Genomic DNA, 19786 nt, shown 5'->3' on the forward strand with positions numbered 1-19786 from the left:
AGAATGAAGATGATTTGTGTTTGTTTGTCTCTATTCTTTCCCTTAGTATCTCATCTCTATCTCTATAATGTCTCTTCTCATCCATGCGTCTCGCTCTCTGCGTCTTTCTCGCTCTCTGCGTCTTTCTCGCTCTCTGCGTCTTTCTCGCTCTCTGCGTCTTTCTCGCTCTCTCTGCGTCTTTCTCGCTCTCTCTGCGTCTTTCTCGCTCTCTCTGCGTCTTTCTCGCTCTCTCTGCGTCTTTCTCGCTCTCTCTGCGTCTTTCTCGCTCTCTCTGCGTCTCTCTCGCTCTCTCTGCGTCTCGCTCTCTCTCGCTCTCTCTGCGTCTCGCTCACTCTGCGTCTCTCTCTCTCGCTCACTCTGCGTCTCTCTCTCGCTCTCTCTGCGTCTCTCTGCGTCTCTCGCTCTCTCTGCGTCTCTCTGCGTCGCTCTTTCTCGCTCTCTCTGCGTCGCTCTCTCTCGCTCTCTCTGCGTCGCTCTCTCTCGCTCTCTCTACGTCTCTCTCTCTCGCTCTCTCTGCGTCTCTCTCTCTCGCTCTCTCTGCGTCTCTCTCTCTCTCGCTCTTTCTGCGTCTCTCACTCTTTCTGCGTCTCTCGCTCTCTCTGCGTCTCTCTCTCGCTCTCTCTGCGTCTCTCTCTCGCTCTCTCTGCGTCTTTCGCTCTCTCTGCGTCTTTCTCTCTCGAGCGTCTCTCGCTCTCTCTGCGTCTTTCTCTCTCGCTCTCTCTGCCTCGCTCTCTCTCTCGCTCTCTCTGCGTCTCTCGCTCTCTCTGCGTCTCTCGCTCTCTCTGCGTCTCTCGCTCTCTCTGCGTCTCTCGCTCTCTCTGCGTCTCTCGCTCTCTCTGCGTCTCTCGCTCTTTCTGCGTCTCTCTACGTCTCTCGCTCTCTCTGCGTCTCGCTCTCTCTGCGTCTCGCTCTCTCTGCGTCTCGCTCTCTCTGCTTCTCGCTCTCTCTGCGTCTCTCGCTCTCTCTACATCTCTCTCACTCTCTCTACGTCTCTCTCACTCTCTCTGAGATATATATGAAAAGGTTGGGGCTTAAGCTGCATCCCTGTCTCACCCCCCGGCCCTGTGGAAAGAAATGTGTTTTTTTCTGCTAGTTTTAACCACACACTTGTTTGTGGACATGGATTTTATAATGTCGTATTTTTTCCCCCAACATTAGTTTCCATCCATTTGAATAGCCAAATCAACAAAGCATGAGAAAACTTTGCCTTTGGTTTGTTTGTCAATTGGGGTGTGCAGGGTGAATATGTGGGCTGTCTTATGGTAATTTGGTAAAAAGCCAATTTGACATTTGTTCAGTACTTTGTTTTCACTGAGGAAATGTACTAGTCTACTGTTAATGATAATGAAGAGGCTATTCCCCAGGTTGCTGTTGACGCATATCCCACGGTAGTTATTGAGGTCAAATTTGTCTCCACTTTTGTGGATTGGGGTGATCAGTCCTTAGTTCCAAATATTGGGGAAGATGCCAGAGCTAAGGATGATGTTTAAGTATAGCGAATTGTAATTTGTTGTCTATATATTTTATCATTTCATTTAGGATACCATCAACCCCACAGGCCTTTTTGGGTTGGAGGGTTTGTATTTTTGTCCTGTAGTTCATTCAATGTAATTGGAGAATCCAGTGGGTTCTGGTAGTCTTCAATAGTTTATTGTAAGATTTGTATTTGATCATGTATATGTTTTTGGTGTTTATTCTTTGTTATAGAGCCAAAAGATTAGAGAAGTGGTTTATCCATCGCCATTTTGGATAGATAATGCTTCGTGTTGTTGTTTGTTTAGTGTTTTCCAATTTTCCCAGAAGTGGTTAGATTATATGGATTCTTCAATTATATTGAGCTGATTTCTGACGTGCTGTTCCTTCTTTTTCGTAGTGTATTTCTGTATTGTTTTAGTGATTCACCGTAGTGAGGCGTAGCCTCAAGGTTTCTGGGTCTCTATGTTTTTGGTTGTTGGATAGGTTTTTCAATTTCTTTCTTAGGTTTTTGCATTCTTCATCAAACCATTTGTCATTGTTTTTAGGTTGTCTGCTAGAAATGTTTAGATTTGATAGGGAAGCTGAGAGGTCAAATATAATGTTTAGGTTGTCTACTGACAAGTTTACACATTCACTATTACAGTGAAACATTTTGTCCAGGAAGTTGTCTAAAAGTGTTTGACTTTGTTGTTGCCAAATAGTTTTTTGGCAAGTTTCCACACTACTTTCCTTCCATCTATAGCATGTCTTAATATGATTCAGTTCCTTTGGCTATAATTCCTCGTGATTGAGCATAACTCAGTTCAAGTAGAGTGTTATTTTGCTGTGATCTGATAGGGGTGTCAGTTGGCTGACTGTGAACGCTCTGAGAGACTCTGGTCAGTGATAAAGTAGTATACAGTACTACTGCCAAGAGATGAGCTATAGGTGTACCTTCTATAGGAGACCCGTCGAAGCCTGCCATTGACTATGTACATACCCAGTGTCTGACATAGTTGCAAGAGTTGTGACGCGTTTTTGTTGGTTATGTTGTCGTAGTTGTCTATGGAGGCATATGGGGGAGGGAATGCTGTCACCTCCAGGTACAGTTGAAGTCGTAAGTTTACATACACCTTAGCCAAATACATTTAAACTCAGTTTTTCACAATCCTTGACATTTAATCCTAGTAAAAATTCTCTGTCTTAGGTCAGTTAAGATAACCACGTATTTTAAGAATGTGAAATGTCAGAATAATAGTTGAGAGCGTGATTTATTTCAGCTTTTATTTCTTTCCTCACATTCCCAGAGGGTCAGAAGTTTACATACACTCAATTAGTATTTGGTTGCATTGCCTTTAAATTGTTTGACTTAGCAAGCCTCTCACAATAAGTTGGGTGAATTTTGGCCCATTCCTCCTGACAGAGCTGATGTAACTGAGTCCAGGTTTGAAGGCCTCCTTGCTCGGAGACGCTTTTTCAGTTCTGCCCACAAATTTTCTATAGAATTGAGGTCAGGGCTTTGTGATGGCCACTCCAATACCTTGACTTTGTTGTCCTTAAGCTATTTTGCCACAACTTTGGAAGTATGCTTGGGGTCATTGTCCATTTGGAAGACCCATTTTCTACCAAGCTTTAACTTCCTGACTGATGTCTTGAGATGTTGCTTCAATATATCCACATAATTTTCCTGCCTCATGATGCCATCTATTTTGTGAAGTGCACCAGTCCCTCCTGCAGCAAAGTGCACCAGTCCCTCCTGCAGCAAAGTGCACCAGTCCCTCCTGCAGCAAAGTGCACCAGTCCCTCCTGCAGCAAAGTGCACCAGTCCCTCCTGCAGCAAAGTGCACCAGTCCCTCCTGCAGCAAAGCACCCCCACAACATGATGCTGCCATCCCCCATGCCTCACGGTTGGGATGGTGTTTTTTGGCTTGCAAGCCCCCCCCTTTTTCCTCCAAACATAACGATGGTCATTATGGCCAAACAGTTCTATTTAAAAAAAAAAAGGTACGATCTTTGTCTCTTTTTTATGGCGGTTTTGGAGCAGTGGCTTCTTTCTTGCTGAGCGGCCTTTCAGGTTATGTCGATATAGGACTCGTTTTACTGTGGATATAGATACTTTGTACCTGTGTCTTCCAGCGTCTTCACAAGGTCTTTTGCTGTTGTTCTGGGATTGATTTGCACTTTTCGCACCACAGTACGTTCATCTCTAGGAGACAGAATGTGTCTACTTCCTGAGCGGTATGACGGCTGCGCGGTCCCATGGTGTTTATACTTGCGTACTATTGTTTGTATAGCTGAAGGTGGTACCTTCAGGCTTTCGGAAATTGCTCCCAAGGATGAACCAGACTTGTGGAGATCTAAAAAAAATAATTCTGGGGTCTTGGCTGATTTCTTTTGATTTTCCCATGATGTCAAGCAGAGGCACTGAGTTTGAAGGTAGGCCTTGAAATACATCCACAGGTACACCTTCAATTGACTCAAATTATATCAATTAGCCTATCGGAAGCTTCTAAAGCCATGAAATTATTTTCTGGAATTTTCCAAGCTGTTTAAAGGCACAGTCAACTTAGTGTATGTAAACTTCTGACCCACTGAAATTGTGATACAGTGAATTATAAGTGAAATAATCTTTCTGTAAACAATTGTTGGAATGATTACTTGTGTAGATGTCCTAACCGACTTGCCAAAACCATAGTTTGTTAACTTCTCTAGGATATGTGGGACGCTAACGTTCACTTGGCCAAAATCCAGAGAAAATGTAGCGCGCCAAATTCAAATATATTACTATAAAAATCAATCTTTCATGAAATCACACATGAAAGACACCAAATTAAAGCTACACATGTTGTGAATCCAGCCAACATGTCTGATTTCAAAAAGGATTTACGGGGAAATCACACCAAACAATTATGTTAGCTCAGTACATAGCCACAGAAAAACACAGCCATTTTCCCAGCAAAATATAGAATTAACAAAAAGCAGAAATAGAGAAAATTAAGCACTAACCTTTGAACATCTTCATCAGATGACACTCATATGACATCATGTTACACAATACATTTATGTTTTGTTCGATAATGTGCATATTTATATCCACAAATCTCGGTTTATATTGGCGCCATGTTCAGAAATGCCTCCAAAATATCCGGAGTAATTACAGAGAGCCACGTCAAATAACAGAAATACTCATCATAAACTTTGATGAAAGATACATGTTTTACATATAATTAAAGATACACTGGTTCTTAATGCAACCGCTGTGTCAGATAAAAAAAAAAAAACGTTAGTAAAAAGCACACCATGCAATAATCTGAGATGGCGCTCAAATATAAATAACATTTCTCCGCCATGTTGGAGTCAACAGAAATACGAAATGACATCATAAATATTCCCTTAGCTTTGATTATCTTCATCAGAATGCAATGCCAGGAATCCTATTTCCACAATAAATCATTTTTTTTGTTCAATAATGTCCATTACTTATGTCAAATTAGCAACTTTAGCTAGCATGTGTAGTACACGTGTCCAAACACTGGCGCAAATGAAGGCAAGCGTCGGACGAAAACTTCAAAAAGTTATATTTCAAGTCGAATAAACTGGTCAAACTTAGTAGAGAATCAATCTTCAGGATGTTGTTATCATATATATCCAATAACGTCCCAACCGGAGCATTTCTTCATGTCTGTATAACTAATGGCACACATGGCCATCCCATGGCTAGAGTGCGTGACCAGGAACTGGCAATCTGCCAGACCAGTGTCTCAAATAGCTCCCATCCGGCCCCACATCACACTAGAGGCTTCATTCCACGTTCTACTGACTGTTGACATCTAGTGGAAGGCGTATGAAGTGCAAACAGATCCATAGATTACAGGGATTTGAATAGGCGATGACTTTCTTATCGACCCTTTTCAGAATTTTCACTTCCTGTTTGGAAGTTTGCCTGCCATATGGTTCTGTTATACTCACAGACATAATTCAAACAGTTTTAGAAACTTCAGAGTGTTTTCTATCCAATAGTAATAATAATATGCATATATTATCATCTGGGACAGAGTAGGAGGCCGTTCAATTTGGGCACCAATTCATCCAAAAGTGAAAATGCTGCCCCCTATCCCTAAAAAATTAACAAGAAATTTGTGGGGTGGTTGAACAACGAGTTTTAATGACTCCAACCGAAGTGTATGTTAACTTCCGACTTCAGCTGTAGGTGTTTGTCCCCCTATGTGCTGAGGGTGTCAGGTTCTTGTCCAGTTCTGGCATTTTGGTCGCAACTGGGCCTGGAAATTGTTGACCTTGTCATCGTTAAAGTATGTGGATTCTATTGGGGGGGATATAGGCAGCACCCGTGAGGACATTTTTCTCTGATTTAAATTTTCTAAATAATTTCTAGCCAGATGTAAAATGTTCCTGTATTGACTAGTTAATAGTGGGTTAGGCTCTTTACCAAATTAGCATACCAACTATGTCTTTTCCCTGTTTCACACCTGGTAGTTTGGTGGATGGGACTACCAACTTTCTGTAAACTAGAGGGCAAGTCTCCTTTATACCATGTTTCTTTTAAATCAAATCAAATCAAATTTTATTTGTCACATACACATGGTTAGCAGATGTTAATGCGAGTGTAGCGAAATGCTTGTGCTTCTAGTTCCGACAATGCAGTAATAACCAACGCGTAATCTAACCTAACAATTCCACAACTACTACCTTATACACACAAGTGTAAAGGGATAAAGAATATGTTCATTAAGATATATGAATGAGTGATGGTACACTCTTTTAAGTTGACATTGTCTGTATTTCCAATTTCTTTGATGAAGTCTGGGTTCCTGCTCTTTAGGCCAAAGGCAGATGACCTCAGACCTTGTATATTCCAGGATGAGATTGTAAAAGCTTTGTGTTCCATAGTGTCTAGTGGTGTTTTTGTGTGGTTTAGGCCTGAACCATCACAGTAGGTGTGAGCAGAGCATCTGTTATGTACATCTTAGGTCGCAGGATGGGGCTTGGGCAGGTGTAATAGTGGGCTTGGGCCTGTTGCGCTGCTCACGGCCTGGGCATATGTCCTGCTGTCATGTTGAGGTCCGTGCCGCAGTGGCGGTGGGCATGGGGTGTGCAGAAGGGACATAGGTCTGATATGCGTTGGCCTTTTATAGGGTGTGGCCAGGTTTTGCTTGGGGTGGTCTTATCTGGTTGGGGTGTGGCTGGTGATGCTGTGGTCTGGGTGTAGGTCCTCTTGTGTGTTCTCTCGATGCAGGTCCTTCAGGAGGGGTCTTGCAGGTCTGGGAGGGTGTCCGATGCTCCTGTGTGAGTTTCTGGGGCTACGGTTGAGGGTGACGTCCGTCAGGGTCCTGGCAAAAGTTGGGATTGGTGCCTTGTAGAGGTAGACCTGGTCATAAAGGCTGTTCAAGTTGAGGGTGGGGTGGTGGGCCAGGTAGACATTTAGGTTTTGAGGCACAGTCTCGCAAAATGCTTTTATTCACCCGCTGTATGGTGGCAGGGTGTAAGTATTTTCATGTTAGCAGGGTAGAGATGACCACATGTGCATTGGGGAAAGTGAAAGAAGCTTTTTCAATCACTCCCTTGTGCTGTGGCCACCCTTTCCTGCTGGGTCCTCAGGTAATTTGTGCCCGTGTGAATTGGGATGTGGCTAGGGACCCTAGTATATCCTCTGACAACAGCTCCAGGCCATGCCTAGTGTTTGGGCACCAGAGTTTAGCCACTTTGTCTCTCTCTCTGTGTCTCGCTCTCTCTCTGCATCTCGCTCTCATATATTCTCGCCAACTATCTACACTCCCACCACTGAACATCAACATTATTTTCTCTCTCTTTCCCCCTCTGTCACACGTTGTTGATCTGTAGCAGAGCTTTAGCAGCTGTTTTCAGCCGTGATAGGGAGGGATTTCCCCCATATTAGGCGTAACATCAGTCCCTAATCCCCAGTCAAACAACACTCTGTTGACACTGCAGCGAGACTCATTCATTCAGGACTTTCCTTGGAGCCCCGCCAGTGACATATATTTATTTTTAGGGCAGCTCTTTTCAAGGTGGATGATCCATACACACACACACACACACACACACACACACACACACACACACTTAAGTGTGTGTGGTATATATCAGATAGCGTAACTGTAGTGGGTTATTTTGGAGTTTATAGTAGGTTTGTGTGTCTGTGTACCCTCAGGTTTGCTTGGATGAACAGTATTTACACTGCCTTCAGAAAGTATTGACTTATTCCACATTTTGTTACAGCCTGAATTCTAAATGGATTATTTTCTCACCCATCTAAACACAAGTCCTCATCATGACAAAGTGAAAACATGTTTTAAGAAATGTTTGCACATTGATTGAAAATTAAAGACAGAAATATATATACACATCCCTTTATGACACTCCAAATTGAGCTCAGCTACATCCAATTTCTTTTGATCATCCTTGAGATGTCACTACAGTTTGACCTGTGGCCAATTTAATTGTTTGGACATGATTTAGAAAGAAACTCACCTGTCTATATAAGGTCCCACAGTTGACAGTTCATGTCAGAGCAGAAACTATACCATGAAGTCCAAGGACCTGTCTGTAGATCTTTGAGCTAGAATTGTGATGAGTGCATTCAGAAAGTATTCAGACCTCTATACTTTTTCCACATTTTCTTAAGTTACAGCCTTATTCTAAAATGGATTAAGTAGTTTTTTCACTCATCAGTCTGCATATAATACCCCAGAATGACAAAGCAAAAACGGTTAAAAAATGTTTTGCAAACTTATAAAAAAAATGAAATATGACATTTACATAAGTATTCAGACACTTTACTCAGTACTTTGTTGAAGCACCTTTGGCAGCGATTACAGCTTTGAGTCTTCTTGGGTATGACGCTACAAGCTTGGCACACCTGTATTTGGGGAGTTTTTCCCATTCTTCTCTGCAGATCCTCTCAAGCTCTGTCAAGTTGGATGGGGAGCGTTGCTGCACAGCTATTTTCAGGTCTCTCCAGAGATGTTCGATTGGTTCAAGTCCGGGCTCTGGCCGGGCCACTCAAGGACATTGAGACTTGTCCCGAAGTCACTCTTGCGTTATCCTGGCTGTGTGCTTAGGGTCGTTGTCATGTTGGAAGTTGAACCTTCGCCCCAGTCTGAGGTCCTGAGTGCTTTGGAGCAGGATTTCATCAAGGATCTCTCTGTACTTTGCTCCGTTCATCTTTCCCTCATTCCTGACTAGTCTTCCAGTCCCTGCTGCTAAATTACATACCCACAGCATGATGCTGCCACCACCATGCTTCACCGTAAGTATGGTGCCAGGTTTCCTCCAGACGTGACGCTTGGCATTCAGGCCAATAAGTTAAATCTTGGTTTGATCAGACCAGAGAATCTTGTTTCTCATGGTCTGAGAGTCCTTTAGGTGCCTTTTGGCAAGCTCCATGCGGGCTGTCATGTGCCTTTTACTGAGGAGTGGCTTCCGTCTGGCCACTCTACCATAAAGGCCTGATTGGTGGAGTGCTGCAGAGATGGTTATCCTTCTGGAAGGTCCTCCCATCTCCACAGAGGAACTCTGGAGCTCTGTCAGAATGACCATCGGTTTCTTGGTCCTTCTTCCCCAATGGCTCAATTTGCTCTTGGAAAACTTTTGGTGGTTCCAAACTTCTTCCATTTAAGAATGATGGAGGCCACTGTGTTCTTGGAGACCTACAATGTTGTAGACCTTATATAGAAAGGTGTGTGCCTTTCCATATCATATCTAATCAGTTGAATTTACCACAGGTCGACTCCAATCAAGTTGTAGAAACCAACGGTGATCCAGGGAAATAGGATGCACCTGAGCTCAATTTCGAGTCTCATAGCAAAGAGTCTGAATACTTATGTAATTAACATTTGCAAACATTTCTAAAAACCTGTTTGTCACTTTGTCATGGGTTATTGTGTGTCGATTGAGGATTTTTAAAATCCATTTTAGAATAAGGCTGTAACGAAAAAAGTCTGAATACTGAATACTTACCAAATGCACTGGATCTGGGGAAGGGTTTTCAAGAATATATAGAGTGTTGAAACATTCCAAGAACACAATGGTCTCCATCATTGGGAAATTAAAAAAATATGGAACTACCCAGACTCTGCCTAGAGCTGGCCGTCCGAACAAACTGAGAAACCAGGCAAGAAGGACCTTGTTCAGGGAGAGGTGACCAAGAACCCAATCACCACTCTGACAGAACTACAGAATAACTTGGCTGAGTTTGTCTACAGAACTTCACCAATCTGGGCTTTATTGGAGAGTGGCCAGATGGAAGCCACTCTTGAGAAATTGGCACATGACAGCATTCCTGGAGTTTGTAGAAAAACCGAAAGAATAAGGAATTTTTTTATCTGGTTTGAGACCAAAATGTAACTCTTTGGCCTGATTTCAAAACGCTCAATCTGGAGAAAACCAGGCACAGCTCATCACCTGTCTAACACCATTCCTACCGGGAAGCATGGGGGTTGCAGAATCAAGATATGGGGATGCTTTTCAGCAGCAGGGACTGGGAGACTGGTAAGGATAGAGGGAACAATGAATGGAGCCAAATACAGGCAAATTCTTAATGAGAACTTGCTTCAGAGTGCAAACGACCTTAGACTTATGTTTCAACTAGAGGTCGACCGTTTGATCGGAATGGCCGATTTTAATTAGGGCCGATTTCAAGTATTCATAACTATCGGTAATCGGCATTTTTGGACACCGGTTGTGGCCGATTACATTGCACTCTACGAGTAGACTGCGTGGTAGGCTGACTACTTGTTACGCGAGTGCAGCAAGGAGCCAAGGTAAGTTGCTAGCTAGCATTAAACTTATCTTATAAAAAAACAATACATTTTAACATAATCACTAGTTAAATACACATGGTTGATGATATTACTAGTTTATCTAGCTTGTCCTGCGTTGCATATAATCGATGAGGTGCCTGTTAATTTATCATCGAATCACAGCCTTCTTCGCCAAACGGGTGATGATTTGACAACCGCATTTGCGAAAAAAGGACTGTCGTTGCACCAATGTGTACCTAACCATAAAGATCAATTCCTTTCTTAAATTCAATACACAAGTATATATTTTTAAGCCTGCATATTTAGTTAATATTGTTAATACTGCTAACATGAATTTATTTTAACTAGGGAAATTGTGTCCCTTCTCTTGCGTTCTGTGGAAGCAGAGTCAGGGTATATGCAGCAGTTTGGGCCGCCTGGCTCGTTGCGAACTGTGTGAAGACCATTTCTTTCTAACAAATACCGTAATTAATTTGCCAGAATTGTACATAACATTGAAGGTTGTGCAATGTAACAGCAATATTTAGACTTAGGGATGCCACACGTTAGATAAAATACGTAACGGTTCCGTATTTCACTGAAAGAATAAACGTTTTGTTTTCAAAATGATAGTTTCCGGATTTGACCATATTAATGACCTAAGGCTCGCATTTCTGTGTGTTATTATATTATAATTAAGTCTATGATTTGATGTTTGATAGAGCAGTCTGACTGAGCAGTTGTAGGCAGCAGAATGCTCGTAAGCATTCATTCAAACAGCACTTTCCTGCATTTGCCAGCAGCTCTTCGCTGAGCTTCAAGTATTACGCTGTTTATGACTTCAAGACTATCAACTCCCGAGATTAGGCTGGCAATACTAAAGTGCCTATAAGAACATCCAATAGTCAAAGGTATATGAAATAGAAATGGTATAGAGAGAAATAGTCCTATAATTCCTATAACTACAACCTAAAACGTCTTACCTGGGAATATTGAAGACTCATGTTAAAAGGAACCACCAGCTTTCATATGTTCTCCTGTTCTGAGCAAGGAACTTAAACGTTAGCTTTCTTACCTGGCACATATTGCACTTTTACTTTCTTCTCCAACACTTTGTTTTTGCATTATTTAAACCAAATTGAACATGTTTCATTATTTATTTGAGACTAAATAGATTTTATTGATGTATTAAGTTAAATTATAAGTGTTCATTCAGTATAGCTGTAATTGTCATTATTACAAATTTATAAATAAAAATCGTCCGATTAATTGGTATCGGCTTTTTTTGGTCCTCCAATAACCGGTATCGGCGTTGAAAAATCATAATCGGTCGACCTCTAGTTTCAACAGGACAATGACCCCAAGCATACAGCCAAAGCAACACTGGAATAGCTTCAGAACAAGAATGCCCAAGTCCCATTTGAAAATCTGTGGTAAGACATGAAGGTTGCTATTCACCGCCACTCCCCATCAAATTTAACAGCACATGAGAAAATCTGCAAAGAAGAATGGGACAAAATCCCCCAATCCAAATTTGCAAAGCTGATACAAACATACCCAAAACGACTCAAATCTGTGATCGGTGCTTCTACAAAGGATTGACTCGGGTGTGAATACTTATGTTTATGAGGTATTTCATTTTCAATACATTTCCAAACAATTCTAAAAACGTGTCTTCACTTTGTCATTATTGGGTATTGTACTGTATGTAGATGGGTGAGCAAAAACATCTATTCAATCCATTTTGAATTCAGGCTGTCACAACAAAATGTGGAATAAGTCAAGGGGTGTGAATACTTTCTAAAGGCACTGTATGTGTGTGATACAAGTGCATTATCTTTGGACTCTCTGTGATGGGAGGTGTGCTAGATATGCTGGAGTCGCTGCGATTGTATGTGTGTTTCACCCCTGCTTGACATCGCCCACTCATGCCACCCTCTCTCTCACCTGCCATAGGTGTGTCTCCTGTACCCAGTGTGGTGCCACCTCCCCCGGCATGAGGTGTGACTGGCAGAACAACTACACCCAGTGCGGCCCCTGTGCCAGCCTGGCATCATGCCCGATGTGCATGCGCAGCTACTGTGAGGACGAGCTCATCGTGCAGTGCCGCCAGTGTGACAGGTGAGCAACGTTCTCTCTCTCTGCCAGGCCATGCGCCAGCTGAGAATGATTGGGTGACACTAGGACCTGACAACACTGTGTAGATATGGCATGTTGGCAGCCAGCGTCCAGCTTGACAAAGGAAACAGTCCAAAGATCTTACTACGGTGTCATTTACTCATCGTAAGGCTTGATGGGACGAACATATCATTGCTGTAGCAAACGGGTTAATGCGTATCGGAGTCTGTGTGAGTGCGTAGCTAAGTGCTTGTTTATGTGTCTATGTGCACCTGTCTCTCTCTGTATTTACACTTGTATATGTTCAAATTGCATGACATATACACTACCGGTCAAAGGTTTTAGAACACCTACTCGTTCAAGGGTTTTTCTTTATTTTTACTTTTTCTACATTGTGGAATAATAGTGAAGACATCAAAACTATGAAATAACACACAAAAAATCATGTAGTAACCAAAAAAAGTGTTTTAAAAAAATGCTTCTGCAAAGTATTTACTCGGGTGTGAATACTTATAATACCAGTGAAAAGTTTGGACACCTATTCATTCAAGGGTTTTTCTTTATTTTTACTATTTTCAACATTGTAAAATAATAGTGAAGACATCAAAACTAACACATGGAAAACATAACACATGGAATCAAGTGTTAAACAAATCAAAATAAATTTTATATTTGAGATTCTTCAAAGTAGTCACCCTTTGCCTTGAAGACAGCTTTGCACACTCTTGGCATTCTCTCAACCAGCTTCACCTGGATTGCTTTTCCAACAGTATTGAAGGAGTTCCCACATGCTGAGCACTTGTTGGCTGCTTTAACTTCTCTCTGCGGTCCGACTCATCCCAAACCATCTCAATTTGGTGGAGGTTGGGGGATTGTGGATGCCAGGTCATCTGATGCAGCACTACATCACTCTCCTTCTTGGTCAAATAGCCCTTACACAGCCTGGAGGTGCGTTGGGTCATTGTCCTGTCGAAAAACAAACGATTGTCCCACTAAGCCCAAACCAGATGGGATGGCGTATCGCTGTAGAATGCTGTGGTCACCATGCTGGTTTAGAGTGCCTTGAATTCTAAATAAATCACTGACAGTGTCACCAGCAGAGCACCCCCACACCATAGCACCACCTCCTACATGCTTTACGATGAGGAATACACATGCATAGATCATCCGTTCACCCACACCGCGTCACACACGTAGGTTGGATCCAAAAATCTCCAATTTTGACTCCAGACCAAAGGACACATTTCCACCGGTCTAATATCCATTGCTCCTGTTTCTTGACCCAAGCAAGTCTCTTCTTCTTATTCGTGTCCTTTAGAAGTGGTTTCTTTGCAGCAATTTGACCATGAAGGCCTGATTCACACAGTCTCCTCTTAACAGTTGATGTTGAGATGTGTCTGTTACTTGAACTCTGAAGCATTTATTTGGGCTGCAATTTCTGAGGGTGGTAACTCTAATGAACTTATCCTCTGCAGCAGGTTGTCATGACGTGGCCCTCTTTGGGTATAGCGAAAGAGGAAAATTAATTACTTAAAAATCATACAATGTGATTTTCTTGATAATTTCTTTTTGATTCCGTCTCTCACAGTTGAAGTGTACCTATGATAAAACAATTACAGACCTCTACATGCTTTGTAAGTAGGAAAACCTGCAAAATCAGCAGTGTATCAAATACTTGTTCTCCCCACTGTATACCCCTCTACCTTGTCACAACACAACTGATTGGCTCAAACGCATTAAGGAAAGAAATTCCACAAATTAAGAAAGCACACCTGTTAATTGAAATACATTCTAGGTGACAACCTCATGAAGCTGGTTGAGAGAATGCCAAGAGAGTGCAAAGCTGTCAAGGCAAAGGGTGGCTATTTTGAAGAATCTGAAATATACATGTTTGGATACTACATGATTCCATATGTGTTATTTTGTGGTTTTGATGTCTTCACTATTATTCTACAAAGTACAAATAGTACAAATAAATAAAAACCCTTGAATGAGTAAGTGTGTCCAAACTTTTGACCGGTAGTGTACATAGACATGAAATTGCACGTATAAAGTGCATTTGTAAATGTATCTAATCGTCCTCTCCTTCCCATGTCAGGTGGATCCACGCCTGCTGCCAGGGCCTGGACACAGATGAGGAGGTGGAGAATGCAGCGGATGATGGCTTTGACTGCACCATGTGTCGAATGCACGCTCTGCCTTCACAGGGTAAGACTCCAGACCTAGCCCACACACGGTGAATGCTATGTGTATGATTATGAGGCCAATACCTTACAATAGGTGTATGGTGATAGCTATATAAAGTGTGCACTAGTCTTCATCAAATTAACGGCAGCCGATTTGGTGGAAAGTAGCTGTAAATATACCCCTTTGCATCATGACAAGTTGTAGTAACTAGACCTGCGTTCGAATACTCATACTAACCGCACTAACCATACTATTTCTGTTGTAAATTGAGTAGTATGTTTATTGGTCGTAGTATGAATATAGTTAGTATACCAAAAGTTCCTGGATGACGTACGACATTTGCCAAAAAACAAAGTATACAAGCAGTGCAGTGGACACTATTTCCGCTCATAATGCAATTCTACTGAGAATGGGCGTGGCCGCAACATTTTCAGATTTGAAGAAAATGGAGTTAAATATGCAGCTAAAGTCAGACGAGAGAGGATACAAATTCATTGCTTTAACTCGACTATTCCCAAACTGGGGTACGCGCAATGCTGTCGGGGGTACGCCAAATAAAAATGTGATTCACATTTTCAAACAGTCCATTTAGATTTTCCAACGGCGCTATACATCTGGGTGATGTTTTTTTCTTGCCTGAGTAGCCTCGTTTCACTGCCATGAATACATTTCAACCATCTAGTGTTCAGCAAAATAACACAATGTCAAATACAGGTAGCCTAGTCAAATAATTAACATCCAATCACATTAACCGTTACTCTCTTGCAGGAAACCTTCACTCTTGCGCAGACATTTAGAAATGAAACATGACCATTTGAAAAATAAGCCACGGGGGTTTTTGGAGTGAGAATTAAGATGACTTTTGAGTAGTAAGACATGTATAAAAGCAACAGAAACCATTAATAAGGGGCTATAAGTGTCTTATATGGTGAGCTACCTAGTGGCTAGGGCAAGCAAGCTCCGTACTATTTGTGGAGGACTTAATTATTCTTGCTGCTGCGGATAAGGCTAAGACAATGCTGGGGGAAAAGGCCCAAAATACCACTATTCTATTGTGGAGGACTTAATTATTCCTGCTGCCGCGGATATAGCTGGGACAATGCTGGGGGAAAAGGCCAAAAAAACTATACAGACAATTCCTTCATCAAACAACACTGTTTCACGACGCATCAGTGACATGGCAGGAGATGGTTTGAAACAATTACTGCTTTGCATACAAGCCCGTGAATTCTATGCGTTACAGCTGGATGAGTCAACAGACCTGGCACAGCTCCTGGTGTATGTCCGTTATGTTTATGGGGGGTCAATTAAGGAAGACATCCTCTTCTGCAAACCACTGGAAACCAGGACAACATGAGAGGATATTTTTAAGTACTGGACAGCATTGTGACATCAAATGGACTTTGGTGGTCAAGATGTGTGGGTATCTGTACTAATGGTGCAAAAGCCATGACAGGGAGACATAGTGGAGTGGTAACGTGCGTGCAAGTAGTTGCTCCCGATGCCACTTGGGTATACTGCAGTATCCACCGAGAGGCTCTTGCTGCCAAGGGAATGCCTGATAGCTTGATAGACGTTTTGGACACTACAGTGAAAATGGTTAACTATGTTAAAGCAAGGACCCTGAACTCTCGTGTATTTTCTGCATTAAGCAATGATATGGGCAGCGACCATGTAACGCTTTTACAATATACAGAAATGCACTGGTTATCAAGGGGCAAAGTATTGGCACGTTTTTTTTTTTTTACTTGAGAGACGAGCTTAAAGTTTTCTTTAATGACCATCATTTTTACTGACCGCTTGCATGATGAAGAGTTTCTCACACGACTGGCCTATCTGGGTGATGTTTTTTCTCGCCTGAATGATCTGAATCTAGGATTACGGGACTTTCCAACTATATTCAATGTGCGTGCCAAACTTGAGGCTATGATTAAGAAGTTGGAGCTCTTCTCTGTCTGAATTAACAAGGACAACACACAGGTCTTTCCATCGTTGTACAATTTTTTGGTGTGCAAACGAACTCAAACTTACGTACAATGTCAAATGTGATATAGCGAAGCACCTGAGTGAACAATTATGCAGGTACGGATGACACAAACAGCTGGATTCGTTATCCCTTTCATGCCCTGCTTCCACTCTACTTAGTAATATCTGAACAAGAGAGTCTCATCGAAATTGCAACAAGGGGTTCTGTGAAAATTGAATTTAATCAGAAACCACTGCCAGATATCTGGATTAGGCTGCGCTCAGAGTTTCTTGCCTTGGCAAATCGTGCTGTTAAGACACTGATGCCCTTTGCAACCATGTACCTATGTGAGAATAGATTCTCGGCCCTCACTAGCATGAAAAAGAAAGGCACGGACTGTGTGTGGAAAACGATTTAAGACTGAGACTCTCTCCAATATAACCCAACAGTGCAGAGTTACAGTTGAAGTCGGAAGTTTACATACACCTTAGCCAAATGCATTTAAACTCTTCTTCACAATTCCTGATGTTTAATCCTAGTAAAAATTCCCTGTCTTAGGTCAGTTAGGATCACCACTTTATTTTAAGAATGTGAAATGTCAGAATAATAATAGCGAATTATTTATTTCAGCTTCTATTTCTTTCATCACATTCCCAGTGGGTCAGAAGTTTACATACACTCAATTAGTATTTGGTAGCATTGCCTTTAAATTGTTTAACTTGGGTCAAACGTTTCGGGTAGCCTTCCACAAGCTTCCCACAATAAGTTGGGTGGATTTTTGGCCCATTCCTCCTGACAGCGCTGGTGTAACTGAGTCAGGTTTGTAGGCCTCCTTGATCGCACACGCTTTTTCAGTTCTGCCCACAAATGTTCTATAGGATTGAGGTCAGGGCTTTGTGATGGCCACTCCAATACCTTGACTTTGTTTCCCTTAAGCCATTTTGCCACAACTTTGGAAGTATGCTTGGGGTCATTGTCCATTTGGAAGGCCCATTTACGATAACGCTTTAACTTCCAGACTGTTGTCTTGAGATGTTGCTTCAATATATCCACATAATTTTCCTCCCTCATGATGCCATTTATTTTGTGAAGTGCACCAGTCCCTCCTGCAGCAAAGCACCCCCACAACATGATGCTGCCACCCCCGTGCTTCCCGGTTGGAATGGTGTTCTTCAGCTTTCAAGCCTCCCTCTTTTTCCTCCAAACATAACGATGGTCATTATTGACAAACAGTTCTATTTTTGTTTCATCAGACCAGAGGACATTTCTCCAAAAAGTACGATCTTTGTCCCCATGTGCAGTTGCAAACTGAAGTCTGGCTTTTTTTATGGCGATTTTGGAGCAGTGGCTTCTTCCTTGCTGACTGGCCTTTTAGGTTATGTCGATATAGGACTCGTTTTACTGTGGATATAGATACTTTTGTACCTGTTTCCTTCAGCATCTTCACAAGGTCCTTTGCTGTTGTTCTGGGATTGATTTGCACTTTTCGCACCACAGTACATTCATCTCTAGGAGACAGTACGCGTCTCATTCCTGAGCGGTATGACGGCTGCGTGGTCCCATGGTGTTTACTTGCGTACTATTGTTTGTACAGATGAACGTGGTACCTTCAGGCATTTGGAAATTGCTCCCAAGGATGAACCAGACTTGTGGAGGCCTACAATTCTTTTTCTGAGGTCTTGGCTGATTTCTTTGAGTTTCCCATGATGTCAAGTAAAGAGGCACTGAGTTTGAAGGTAGGCCTTGAAATACATCCACAGCTACACCTCCAATTGACTCAAATGATGTCAATTAGCCTATCAGAAGCTTCTAAAGCCATGGCTGCATTATCTGGAATTTTCCAAGCTGTTTAAAGGTACAGTCAACTTAGTGTATGTAAACTTCTGACCCACTGGAACTGTGATACAGTGAATTATAAGTGAAATAATCTGTAAACAATTGTTGGAAAAATTACTTGTCATGCACAAAGTAGATTTCTTATCCGACTTGCTAAAACTATAGTTTGTTAAACAATTAATTTATGGAGTGGTTGAAAAACTAGTTTTGATGACTCCAACCTAAGTGTATGTTAACTTCCGACTTCAACTGTATATGCATCCTTTCAAGCACACCCTTCTCATTAAACTATGGTGAATTATTCACCATTTTTGATTAACAATTAAGGTTTTATATGTAAGATGGCTAAAAAAAAGAGCAAAATTATTGATTATTATTATATTATTTGTTGCCTGGTCCTTTAAGAGAAATTTGTCACTTCCCACGAGCCAGTTTATGCTAACAACAAGTTGCATAGCAACAGCATCAATTTCCGGTAAACAGGCGAAGAGCTAGTACACTCAACTGAAAGTATAACGTTTGTTTACAGTATACTAAAATGAACTAATAGTATTGTGTATGTACTCATTACGCTTTTAGTATACAGTATGTTAGTATGGGTATTCAAACACAGCTTAGTTGTATATCCTATGGGTAAGGTCTTAAATGTAGTGTACAGTGTTACCAAGCTCTTCTCAATGAACACATCCAGCTCCACTCAATTAGCCCAAAGTCATCCTCTTTTTTTGTTAAGGGGACCAGCCTCAACCAAATTACAACAGCAGATGGCTAGATTTTAAAATCAAGCTGCAGCCTGTTCACTCACTCATTCTATCGGATAATTCTTGAAATTGGGGACAGATTTTACCTCCGAGAAAATAGAGGGAGTGATGGAAAAAGGGAGGGAGGTAGTTTTATTTAAATAATAAAATGAATTAATAGAATTAAATTATTAATTTAAGTAAAAAAACTTACATTTTTTACTTACATAAAAAATGTAAGTAAGTATTCTTTACATTTGGTGGCAGCGGTGAAATCCAGTGGTTGCTGTTTGATGCATTTATTTGTTTCATCTCCATATTACTGCTGTATATGACTTCAATGCACTGAAATCTAAATCCTCCAAATCCTTTGACATTTTGCATATTTGTCATTCAGGCAAAGTGGAGGCCCTCCTATCTGACGGCTGCGAGGCCCCGATGGTGGCCCAGATTGTGTCTACAACGAGAGAGCCAGGTAAAACAGCACTACCCTGATAAATCACAGTGCCGTTTATCAAGTGGTGTGACTCAAATGAATCATTACTTTCTTTAAATGTTCTCGCTCGTTGAGTGTTGGACTCGCTAACGTAATATCCACGTTATGTGGACACAAGTTTTTCAGTATTTGTAAACAAGATGGTCACAGACATGTACGTGGGAGGCTGCAGGGAAAAGTGAATCATCACTCATGAGTATTGCTCTTTGTA

At 41.7% G+C, this 19786-nt stretch overlaps 1 protein-coding gene across 23 annotated transcripts in view; it reads left to right on the top strand.

Moving 5' to 3' along the window:
* LOC129859164 (histone-lysine N-methyltransferase 2C-like) overlaps positions 1–19786 on the top strand; it is a 216761-nt gene that overhangs the window by 126336 nt on the left and 70639 nt on the right. For all 23 annotated transcript variants that reach the window (XM_055928604.1, XM_055928584.1, XM_055928588.1 and 20 more), the window contains 3 exons: positions 12189–12353; positions 14449–14558; positions 19477–19554. In XM_055928604.1, coding sequence (XP_055784579.1) covers positions 12189–12353; positions 14449–14558; positions 19477–19554 — 353 coding nt within the window. The remainder of the gene's footprint in view (positions 1–12188; positions 12354–14448; positions 14559–19476; positions 19555–19786) is intronic.

This window comes from Salvelinus fontinalis, chromosome 7 (genome assembly GCF_029448725.1).
Source record: "Salvelinus fontinalis isolate EN_2023a chromosome 7, ASM2944872v1, whole genome shotgun sequence".
NCBI classification, from domain to species: domain Eukaryota; kingdom Metazoa; phylum Chordata; class Actinopteri; order Salmoniformes; family Salmonidae; genus Salvelinus; species Salvelinus fontinalis.